This window comes from Nylanderia fulva, unplaced genomic scaffold (genome assembly GCF_048542155.1).
Source record: "Nylanderia fulva isolate GAGA-0341 unplaced genomic scaffold, ASM4854215v1 Scaffold48, whole genome shotgun sequence".
In the NCBI taxonomy this organism is placed as follows: Eukaryota; Metazoa; Arthropoda; class Insecta; order Hymenoptera; family Formicidae; genus Nylanderia; species Nylanderia fulva.
The window spans coordinates 273,764-287,160 of NW_028190565.1; the positions used below are offsets into that span (position 1 = coordinate 273,764).

Genomic DNA, 13,397 nt, shown 5'->3' on the forward strand with positions numbered 1-13,397 from the left:
TCGATGTTATGTCAAATAACGTGCTCTTGTACTAAATGTGCAAAAAATATGTAAAACGACATTCTGTACTTTATTGTACTCTTCTTTTCTGTTTTACAGTATCACGCAAAAAATTTTTTCAACTACACAACATGTAATTACATGTTCATCTTCTTCATAGTAAGCGCATATAGGTACATGAAATGTAGAGAACTATGAAAAAACTTTTAATATAAGGTCTATAATATATAAGCGATACAATATACATTCCCTGTATACATCTTGTAAAAAAAAAGGAAGAAGAAATAAATAAGTTTGCAAGTATTATTCCTCCTATAAAGTTTTAATACGAAACAGAGAACTAAAAACGACTGGAAGTTGCATCATTAATATTTAATGCATCTTTCTATAACGCATCAAGGTTATTGCACTCGTTTCGCGAGCATGCGTGATAGTTATTTTATCATAAATGGGAAGAGAATACGTTGATCACCATCTCTTCGACACATTCATATTAGTCCTCAAAATGGACAAGTCGGAATCTTTAGGTTACAAAGGTACGAAGCCTATTTTATACATTTTCTACTTATAATTTTTAAGTAAGAATTGTGTTATAAATGTATTTATTATATGTAACAAATACGTGCATTGCATTTTCATCATTTTAATAAAAGTTTTACAATGTATGTACAAATTTGTAATTACTACTCAACTTAAAAAAATTTTAATAGATTTTGTGTGGGCAATTGGAATAAACCGTCTCAATTTAGAATTGGCCGGTTTATGGCCTAAAACTAATGAAGTCTCCAAAAGAAGACTCGGTTCTGACATTTGTGCGGGTTTCAATTTTATTATGCTAGCATTTGTCATTGGTATTCCTATGGTACATGCGCTTATACGAGTTTCGGGTGATATGGCGCTAATGATAGACAATATAAAAGTGACATTAGCTATATTCACCATTTTATTCGAATTTGTTATTATGCGATGGAAACAAACAGGTATGAATAGAATTAATTAATTCAAAGCATTCACGTTTTATATCTTTATAAAATTCTTTTTAGAGAATTTAATTACTATAGTCACATAATATATTATGGCAGTAAAAGAAATATACATAATTTTTATCATAATGCATTTTAATGTTGGAATAAATTAAGATATGTGTACGATAATTTTCTTTTCGATATCTATGTTAATAAGTATCTTCTAATGTTATATTCGATATTTCTTTATCGGATATTACGTTTTTTTTATTTGCCAGTGATATCATCCATCATTTGCATGATAGAGGAGGACTGGTTGAGGCTAAAGTTAGACACAGAGAGAGATGTAATGATAAAGCGCGCTTGGATCGCTCGATTAATTACAATTTGTGCCGCTGTTGTAACAATACCGGCATATACTTTTCTTATCATTATACCTTATTTCCACTTACCAGTCAGACAGTTGACGAATCTCACGGATCGAAATAGGCCCTTACCTCTGCAAACTTATTATGTTTACGACACTGATAACAGTCTGCAATTTGAGTTGACGTTTTTTGCTCAAGCTATAGCAGTTCTAATAGCAATATTTATTTACGTTGGAGTAAGTGGATTTTTGGGATTTGCGATTCTTCACATGTATGGTCAGTTGGAGAATTTCAAACGTCAACTAAACAATTTGACCTCATGCAAAGATTTCAATAAAGCTCTGAGTAGTTGCATAGTGACTCATTTACGTCTGATCAGGTGGGTTTTGATTTTAACAATATAATGAAATTTCTGCAGAATTTTTGAGCAAATTTAGATCTTAGAGAAAGATTTTTAAAATTATTAATTAATAAATAATAGTATATACCCAATGAGAAATGATTAGTCGAATCGTCATCGATTCGACATCGATTCGACGAATTCGACATCGATTCGACGAATTTGATGTCGACTCGACCATCATTTTTTACTGGGTAAATCTATATCAAAGTCTTAATGTTTTGTAAACGATGGTTTTTCAATATTGGCTTTCTCATAGAGGAAATTTAACTTGCATATTACTTCTTCACCTCATTTTATTTTGTCATAATTGAAAATTATCTTAATGATAGAAATAATACAGTAAAGAAACAGTGTGCAAATTTCCATTTGCGTAACTCCTTTTATTTAATGTAGAATCGGTTCGTCTTTTTATAAATATTGCCTATTTAAATTTATCGAAATCTCTCTTCGTTTATCGAAATTCTTGTTTTTATATTTAATAAGTACAAGATTTGAAGACTAATTAATATATTAATACTATTAAAAAATGTCAAAATATAAATTTGCTAAATAATGCGATATTTAAAAGTAAAAAATTTTTATATGTAATTATTACTATCTAATATATTCAATATAAAGAGAATATATCTTATTTTTGTTTATTTATATGTTCACGTAGATATGCCAATAATGTCGAAAATACATTTACACTAATATTATTTCTGTTGGTACTCGAGTTTAGTATAATATTTTGTCTATACGGATTTGTATTGGTTATTGTAAGTTATAGCATAACATATTTGTTGACGTATAAATATGGCGTGATTATATCTATTTAATTTATATTAATCTGTTTTTATTAATTAATGAGGTATATTTTATTTAGGTGTTTACTGACGAAAATATGAACACGGCAAAGTTGTCACAATTAAGTTATGTGTTATTAGTTGTCATTTCTCAGCTTATGCAAACGTTTATCTACTGCTTTGGCGGAGATTTAATATCTGGACAAGTAAATCACATATTTATGCATACAATACAGTAGCATTGTATATTATATTAAGCAATTTTGCAATTTGTGATAAATGTAGATACAGTTTTTTTTATTTCTATATTACATGTAATATAGTTTACGTAAAACAGATTTTTCACTATATAAATTTTTTTACACTGTCAAAAACGTTTTCAAAATCATGCGGATTCTTACGCTGAACACACTGTATATTGTACATATATATTATATTTATTTACAGGGCGGATGACTAAAGGTGTTACAGACTAATATTGCCGAAATTGAACGAGATAAGCAATTCTAATTTTCAATGACTATTTGGCATCAAAGCGGGTATTATATAAATTTAATTTTTTTTCTGAGTAAAGTCGTTAAGGTCAATTCAAAGACACCTTTTTTTTAAATTGACAATAAGTTCTTCTGATTACGTATCATTATAGTTCGTTTCTTGACGAATAAAATTGCCACACATAGTCATGATATCAAAATTACATCAAAAAAACAATGTAAAAATGTTGAGTTTTTATTATAAAAATACTCGAAATTACTACCATTTGAAAATAAACATGCATCTCTTGAACGCAAAAATAAACATCACTAGTGCAGTTAACATCTGATGTATGTTTACTTGTCTGTATAATATTAGCCTCTAACACCTTTAGTCGTCTACTTTGTATATTTAATAAAATATGTGTATTTTTATTTTTATAAGTGCGATGCAGTATACCGTACTATTTGTGATCTAGACTGGTATACATGGGAACCACATAAGGCGAAAAACATTATTCTGCTAATGTTATTAACGAAGAAACCGTTTTGCATTACCGCAGGAAAAATTCTTCCGCTAACAATGGCCACTTTTTGTAATGTAGGGTTATTAATAACTTGTCTTACATAGTTTAGCTATCACTTTTTGAATCTATTAACATTTAATTATTAATTATATACCTACATAATTATTTATCCTATATTTTTATGGGAAAGAAAGAAAGAGAAATAATTAGAATAAAATATTTCTTTAATATTATAATTTTTATCTTATTGTTAGTATTTAGCTTTTACCACAAGAGAGAGTATCTTCCCTCTATTTATATAAATATAAAGAATTATGTTAACGTACAGAAATTAAAAACACATATGTAGTTTATATTATCATATATTTTTGTAAAAAAATATTCTCTCTTTTTTAAAATCTTTTTCCTTGAATATATATAGATATATATATTATTTTCAGATATTAAAAACATCGGCTGGCTATATATCTTTTCTACTAGCAAAGAGGAATTGAAATTCATATTACCAATTGATTATGCTCAAAATGTGAAAGTTATTGTAAAATACCCGTATGGAAATTTATCATTAGTAAGTTCAATTAATCACTTATTTCGAGTACTTAAATGGCTGATATATAATGTAATATCTAGCGATTTAATTATTGAACTTCCAATGATTACAGTATTAAATTTTCATAAGGGTATGTTATATATCGTGTTATATGAAAATGCTTACTACAGGATGCTTCGATAAAAACTTGAGATTCTTGTGTTTCCTTCTTTTCAATTCGAATAAAGCGGAATTTGTTATTTAAATCTTTTACTTTATTGTTAACTTTCATCGTACACAGATGCAAAAGTATGAAATCAATCATGTTAAAATATGATCTGCATAGATACTCAATTGATGCATGCCTCGCTGATGTCATTATCGAAATAATTTTTGATTTTTTTTTGCTTACCTTATTTACTGCATATCCGCTTTTGCTATTCTTGATATAACAGCAATCCAAAAAAGCTCTCGTACCAAAATCACTTAATTTTTTCGCGCCTCCTGTGTTGTTTTTTTCTGCTGTCTATTTTTTTTACAGAAATAATACTGTACTTGCGTGTGGGACAGATAGATTTCTTCTTTTCTTCGCACGTCTTTTTTTGTATTTTTTTCTATTAACCCTTCCATCTATCAAATAAATAAAAGGATATATGCATATGTCTCTTGGGGTAAAATTACTAAAAATTAATAATTATATTTCTTATAGTAAAAATAAATTTTACATTATTTATTTTATTTACGAGTTTCTTATATTTTTCCTATGTAATCGTAAATGATATTAGTTTTATCTGCAGGTTACAATCACAATTGTTTAAAAATTAGCACGATAATTATAGATTTAAATTTTGCATTCCTCTCATATATTAAAAGAAAAAAGAAACTCTCAATTAAATATTTTTCTCCATTCACTGTATTCGATGTTATGTCAAATAACGTGCTCTTGTACTAAATGTGCAAAAAATATGTAAAACGACATTCTGTACTTTATCGTACTCTTCTTTTATGTTTTATAGTATCACGCAAAAAATTTTTTCAACTACACAACATGTAATTACATGTTCATCTTCTTCATAGTAAGCGCATATAGGTATATGAAATGTAGAGAAGTATGAAAAAACTTTTAATATAAGGTCTATAATATATAAGCGATACAATATACATTCCCTGTATACATCTTGTAAAAAAAAAAAGAAGAAATAAATAAGTTTGCAAGTATTATTCCTCCTATAAAGTTTTAATACGAAACAGAGAACTGAAAACGAGTAGAAGTTGCATCATTAATATTTAATGCATCCTTCTATAACGCATCAAGGTTATTGCACTTGTTTCGCGAGCATGCGTGATAGTTATTTTATCATAAATGGGAAGAGAATACGATGATCACCATCTCTTCGACACATTCATATTAGTCCTCGAAATGGACAAGTCGGAATCTTCAGGTTACAAAGGTACGAAGCCTATTTTATACATTTTCTACTTATAATTTTTAAGTAAGAATTGTGTTATAAATGTATTTATTATATGTAACAAATACGTGCATTGCATTTTTATCATTTTAATAAAAGTTTTACAATGTATGTACAAATTTGTAATTACTACTCAACTTAAAAAAATTTTATTAGATTTTGTGTGGGCAATTGGAATAAACCGTCTCAATTTAGAATTGGCCGGTTTATGGCCTAAAACTAATGAAGTCTCCAAAAGAAGACTCGGTTCTGACATTTGTGCGGGTTTCAATTTTATTATGCTAGCATTTGTCATTGGTATTCCTATGGTACATGCGCTTATACGAGTTTCGGGTGATATGGCGCTAATGATAGACAATATAAAAGTGACATTAGCTATTTTCACTATTTTATTGGAATTTGTTATAATGCGATGGAAACAAACAGGTATGAATAGAATTAATTAATTCAAAGCATTCACGTTTTATATCTTTATAAAATTCTTTTTAGAGGATTTAATTACTATAGTCACATAATATATTATGGCAGTAAAAGAAATATACATAATTTTTATCATAATGCATTTTAATGTTGGAATAAATTAAGATATGTGTACGATAATTTTCTTTTCGATATCTATGTTAATAAGTATCTTCTAATGTTATATTCGATATTTCTTTATCGGATATTACGTTTTTTTTATTTGCCAGTGATATCATCCATCATTATCATGATAGAGGAGGACTGGTTAAGGCTAAAGTTAGACACAGAGAGAGATGTAATGATAAAGCGCGCTTGGATCGCCCGATTAGTTACAATTTTTGCCGCTGTTGTAACAATACCGGCATATACTTGTCTTATTATTATACCTTATTTCCACTCACCACTTAGACAGTTGACAAATCTCACGGATCGGAACAAGCCTTTACCTCTGCAAACTTATTATGTTTACGACACTGATAAAAGTCTGCAATTTGAGTTGACGTTTTTTGCTCAAGCCTTAGCAGTTCTGCTGGCAATATGCATTTACATTGGGGTAAGTGGATTTTTGGGATTTGCGATTCTTCACATGGATGGTCAGTTGGAGAATTTCAAACATCAACTAAACAGTTTGACTTCATGCAAAGATTTCAATAAAGCTCTGAGTAGTTGCATATTCACTCATTTACGTCTGATCAGGTGGGTTTTGGTTTTAACAATACAATGAAATTTCTGCAGAATTTCTGAGAAACTTTAGATCTTAGAGAAAGATTTTTAGATTTATTAATTAATAATAAATAATAATAAATATATCTATATCAAAAAATCTTAATGTTATGTTAGCGATGATTTTTCAATTTTGGCCCCCTCATAGAGGAAACTTAACTTGCATATTACTTCCTCACCATTTTTTGTCATAATTGAAAACTATTAGAGATGTGCAAATCAAGATTTTCTAATTCGAATCGAATCGAATCGAATTTGCAAAAAAAACAACTCGAATCAAATCGAATCGACAAAAATATCGCCGAATCGAATCGAATCGAATCACCCATATTTCGAATTCGAATCGAATCAACGCGTATAGAATTAAACAATAGAATTAAACGGATTTTAAGTCTTCTTACGCGGTTCTTTGATTCGAATTCGAATTGCAGTGATTCGATGTTATCGAATCTTTCAATTTCGAACTACGTCGATTCGAATTCGAATAATTCGCACATCTCTAAAAACTATCTTAATGAGAGAAATAATATAATAAAGAAGCAGTATACAAATTTACATTTGCGTAATTTTTTTTATTTAATGTGAAATTGGTCCATTTATTTTATAAATATTGTCTATTTAAATTTATCGAAATTTCTCATTTATCGACATTCTTGTTTTTATATTTAATAATTACACGATTTGAAGACTAATTAATATTATTAAGAAATGCCAAAATATAAATTTGATAAATAGTGTAATATTAATTGTAAAAAATTTTTATATGTAATTATTACTATATGTATATTTAATATGAAGAGAATATAATTTATAATTGTATATTTATATGTTCATGTAGATTTGCCAATAATGTCGAAAATACATTTACACTAATATTATTTGTGATTGTACTCCAATTTATTATAATATTTTGTCTATGCGGATTTATATTAATTATTGTAAGTTATAGTATAATATATTTGTTGACGTATATATGTGGCGTGATTATTTATTTATTTCATATCAATCTGTTTTATTAATTAATGAGATATTTTTTATTTAGGTGATTACTGACGAAAATATGAACACCGCAATGTTGTCACAATTAAGTTATGCGTTAATAACTGTCATTTCTCAGCTTATGCAAATGTTTATTTACTGCTTTGGCGGAGATTTAATATCTGCACAAGTAAATCACATATTTATACATACAATACAGTAGCATTGTATATTATATTAATCAATTTTGCAATTTATGATAAATGTAGATAAAAAAATTTTTTTAATTTCTTTATTACATGAAATATATTTTACGTAAAACAGATTTTTCACTATATAAATTTTTTACACTATCAAAAACGTCTTAAAAATCGTACGGACCCTTACGCTGAACACACTGTATATTGTACATATATATTATATGTATTTACAGGGCGGATGACTAAAGATATTACAGACTAATATTGCCGAAATTGAGCGAGATATGCAATTCTAATTTTTCGATGACTATTTGGCATCAAAGCGGGTATTATGTATTATTTGAATTCCATTTTTTATGAGTAAAGTCGTTAAGCTCATTTCAAAGACACTTTTTTTTTAAACTGACAATAAGTTCTTCTGATTACGTATTATTATAGTTCGTTTCTTGACGAATAAAATTGCCACACATAGTCAAAGTCATGTCAAAACTACAATAAAAAAGCAATGTAAAAATGTTGAGTTCTTGTTATAAAAATACTCAAAATTACTACCATTTGCAAATAAACATGTATCTCTTCAACGCAAAAATAAACCTCACTAGTCCAGTTAAAATCTGATATATGTTTACTTGTCTGTATAATATTAGCCTGTAGCACGCCTTTAGTCATCTATTATTATTTGTATAATTAATAAAATATATGTGTATTTATTTTTATAAGTGCGATGCAATATACCGTACTATTTGTAATCTGGACTGGTATACATGGGAACCACATAAGGCGAAAAACCTTATTCTGCTAATGTTATCAACGAAGAAACCGATTTGCATTACTGCAGGAAAAATTCTTCCGCTAACAATGGCCACTTTTTGTAATGTAGGGTTATTAATAATCTGTCTTACATAGTTTAGCTATCACTTTTTGACTCTATATTAAAATTTAATTATTAATTATATAATTATTTATCCTTAATATCTATGGGAAAAAGAGAAAGAGATAATTAAAATAAAATATTTTTTATAAATATTATAATTTTTATCTTATTGTTAGTATTAGCCTTTTACCACACACAAAAGAGTGTCTTTCTAATATTTATATAAATATAAAGAATTTTAATATATTCATTTTAATCTATATTAAATAAAGAGCACATAAGTATGTTATCATATATTTTTGTAAAAACTTATTATTTCTCTTTAAAATCTTTTTCCTTGAATATATATACAAAATATATATTGTTTTCAGATATTGAAAACTTCGGCTGGCTATATATCTTTTCTACTAGCAAAGAACAATTGAAATTCATATTACCAATTGTTTAAAGTATAATTATTGTAAAATATATTAGTATAATATGAAAGTGCCCAGAATCGGATGCTTCGATATAAATATGAGATTCTTGTGTTCCATTTTTTTCATATCAAATAAATCGGAATTTATTATTTAAATATTTTCTTTTATTGTTAATTTTCATCATATACAAATGCAAAAGTGTGGAATCAATCACGTTAAAATATGATTTGCATAGATACTCAATTGATGCATGTCTCGCTGATGTCATTATCAAAATAATTTTTGATTTTTTTTTTGTTTACCTTATTTACTGCATATCCGCTTTTGCTATTCTTGATATAACAGCAATCGAAAAAAGCTCTCGTACCAAAATCACTTAATTTTTTCGCGCCTCCTGTGTTGTTTCTTTTTGCTGTCTATTTTCTTTTACAGAAATAATACTGTATTTGCGTGTGGGACAGATAGATTTTTTCTTTTCTTCGCACGTTTTTTTGTATTTTTTTCTTTTATTTCTATTAGCACTTCCATCTATCAAATAAATAAAAGAATATATGCATATGTCTCTTGGGGTAAAATTACTAAATATTAATAATTATATTCCTTATAGTAAAAATACATTTTACATTATTTATTTTATTTACTAGTTTCTTATATTTTTCCTATGTAATCGTAAATTATATTAGTCTTATTTGTAGGTTACAATCACAATTGTTTAAAAATTAGCACGATAATTATAGGTTTAAATTTTGCATTCTTCTCATATATTAAAAGAAAAAAGAAACTCTCAATTAAATATTTTTCTCCATTCACTGTATTCGATGTTATGTCAAATAACGTGCTCTTGTACTAAATGTGCAAAAAATATGTAAAACGACATTCTATACTTTATTATACTCTTTTTTTCTGTTTTACAGTATTACGCAAGAAATTTTTTCAACCACATAATATGTAATTACGTGTCTATCTTATTCATAGTAAGCGCATGTAGGTACATGGGATGTAGAGAAGTACGAAAAACTTTTAATATAAAATCAATAATATATAAGCTATACAATATACATTACATGTATACATCTTGTAAAATGAAAGGAGGAAGCAAAAAATAAGTTTGCAAGTATTATTCCTCCTATAAAGTTTTAATACGAAACAGAGAACTGAAAACGAGTAGAAGTAGCATCATTAATATTTAATACATCCTTCTATAACGCATCCAGGTTATTGCACTCGTTTCGCGAGCATGCGTGATAGTTATTTTATCATAAATGGGAAGAGAATACGATGATCACCATCTCTTCGACACATTCATATTAGTCCTCGAAATGGACAAGTCGGAATCTTCAGATTATAAAGGTACGAAGCCTATATGTCATTTATATTTTCCACTTATAATGTACATTAAATTTCCAATATGATTTTAAGTTTAAAGTGTATTGCAATATATTTATATATTTAAATTATATTTTGTAAAATAATTACTATTTAAGTTAGAAAAAAATAATTTTACTTAAAGATTTAATATGGGCAATTGGATTAAACCGTCTGAATTTAGAAATAGTTGGTTTATGGCCGACAACTGACGGAATCATTAAAAGAAGATTCGGTTCTGACATTCTTGCGAGTTTTGCTTTTATTATGATAGCACTAGTTACTGGTATTCCTATGGTACATGCGCTTATGCGAGTTTGGGGCCACATGACACTAATGATAGAGAACTTACGACTTACATTAATTTTGATAACAATTTTATTTGAACTTGTTATCATGCGATGGAAACGAACAGGTATGTCTAGAACTATTTGATGCAAAGCATTCACATTTTATTTCTTCGTAAAATCCTTTTAGAGAGTTTGACTTATTACTAATTAATCACACATCTGATTATAATAACGAAATAAAAAATGTACATATTTTATTATCGCAATGTATTTTTATTGTTGGAATAAATTATGTTATATTTACGATAGTTTTCGTTTCGATATGCATATTAACACACAAGTAACTGCTAATGTAATGTCTATATTTTTTTACCGATTGCGCGTTTTTTATATTTGTAAGTTCTGTCATCTATCATAAACATGATAGCCGAGGATTGGTTGACGCTAAAGTTAAGCGCAGAGAGGGATGTAATGATAAAGCGCGCTTGGACCGCTCGACTAATAATAATTTATAGTTACGTTACAACAGCATTGGCATTTATTTTTTACATCATTGTCCCTTATTTCGACGCACCACTCAGACAGATAACCAATCTCACGGATCGGAATAAGCCATTACCTATGCAAACTTATTACGTTTACGACACTGATAAAAGTCTGCAATTTGAGTTGACGTTTCTTGCTCAAGCCATAACAGTCTTGGTAGCATTATTAATTTACGTTGGGGTAAATGCACTTTTGGGGTTGGTGATTCTTCATATGTGTGGTCAGTTAGAAAACTTTAAACATAACATAGTCAATTTGACGTCAGGCAAAGATTTCAATAAAGCTCTGAGTAGCTGCGTTGTGACTCATTTACGTCTGATAAGGTAGGATTTGACTGTAAAAATATAAATAAAATAATTAAATTGATAATAAAATTTTCACAGAATTAATTCTGAGAAAGATGAAATCTTGAAAAAGAATTTTTAAATTATTATATAATAACTTATTAGTTAAGTCATAGACATTATTCTCTCTCACTTTAAACTTATTTACTTGTATACTGATATTTTTAGCGTATTGTGTCATAGTTTTTCACATTTGTCACATTTTTTTTATACATTCTTTTTTTTTATTTTATTTAAAATTGGAATTTGGAATCTTTTTTTGACTAAAATTATAAAAATTTTGAGACTCCTCATTTATTTGAATTTTTATTTTTATTTTACTTTTAAATTATTGTTTTTAATAAACAAAATTTAAAGACTGTTTATACATATTATTATTAAAAAATATCGAAATATAAACTTGATAAATAATATAGTATTAGATAAAAATTATTTTTAAATGTAATTATAATTACTATGTTAAACATGAGATTGTCAATAATTAATATGTTTTTATATATAAATACGTTCATGCAGATATGCCAATAATGTCGAAAATACATTTACATTTATATTGTTTGTATTGGTACTCAAGTTTGGTATGGTATTTTGTCTATGCGGATTTATATTTCTTACTGTAAGTTCTAATATAACATATATAGTTTGTTGACGTACATGTGACGTAATTATCTACTTCATATTTATCTATTTTTATTAATTGACAAGATTGAATTATTTAGGTAATTACTGACGAAAATATAAACAATGCAAATTTTTCACAAATAAGTTACACAGTAGTTGTGCTCATCTGTTTACTTACGCAAACGTTTTTCTACTGCTTTGGAGGAGAATTAATAACAGAACATGTAAGTTGCATATTCATATATATATAATATATATATATATATATATATATATATATAAATTATATATGTGTTTAATATTTGTCCATATATATGTATAATATATAATATGTGTGTGTATGTGTGTGTGTGTGTGTATGTATGTGTGCATTTTTATTAAGTGCGATGCAGTATACTATACTATTTGCAATTTGGATTGGTATACATGGAAATCGCGCGAAGCGAAAAACCTTATTCCGTTAATGTTATTAACTAAGGAACCCTTTCGTATTACTGCTGGAAAAGTTCTTCCGCTAACGATGACCACTTTTTGCAGCGTAAGATTATTAACAATCAGCTTTTACATAGTTGAGCTATTTGCTATTTAAGATTTATATATATTATTTTTAGCTATTAAAAACATCGGCTGGCTACGTATCTATCCTACTAGCAATGCGGAATTGAAATTCATATAGTAATGTAGTATTATTTATTTGATAAAAAATATGAAAATTAAATTAATATTATTGCAGAAAATATTATATTGTTTATATATGCTTGATGGACATTTATGATATTAATTTATTGTAAAATACATTATCATGTGATAGGAAATAATGTCCAGATATGCTTCGATAAAAAAAGGTTGCTCTTCTCAATTCGAATAAAATGGAACTTGTTAAACTTTTTTCTTAATTGTAGTTTTTATTGTTTCTCGCACATATATGTCTGAGTGTGCAACCAATCATAATGAAATACGTACTTACAATTAGACATTTTGTTCTTTCTGTGATACATGTCTCGCTAATGTCGTTGTCAAAGTGATTTTCCATTACCTGATGCATGTGCGCTTTTG

At 27.4% G+C, this 13,397-nt stretch overlaps 2 protein-coding genes across 2 annotated transcripts; both read left to right on the plus strand.

Moving 5' to 3' along the window:
- Positions 1–505: 505 nt before the first annotated feature.
- LOC114938752 (uncharacterized) lies at positions 506–2,760 on the plus strand. Its single transcript, XM_029312820.2, has 5 exons — positions 506–536; positions 711–980; positions 1,244–1,712; positions 2,395–2,494; positions 2,602–2,760. Exons 1-5 carry the CDS (start codon positions 506–508, stop codon positions 2,758–2,760), a joined length of 1,029 nt encoding a protein of 342 aa, XP_029168653.2.
- Positions 2,761–10,406: 7,646 nt separating this feature from the next.
- LOC114938714 (odorant receptor 10-like) lies at positions 10,407–13,006 on the plus strand. Its single transcript, XM_029312765.2, has 7 exons — positions 10,407–10,525; positions 10,686–10,955; positions 11,231–11,699; positions 12,237–12,336; positions 12,440–12,565; positions 12,724–12,879; positions 12,953–13,006. Exons 1-7 carry the CDS (start codon positions 10,438–10,440, stop codon positions 13,004–13,006), a joined length of 1,263 nt encoding a protein of 420 aa, XP_029168598.2. The 5' UTR covers positions 10,407–10,437.
- The last annotated feature ends 391 nt before the right edge of the window (positions 13,007–13,397 follow it).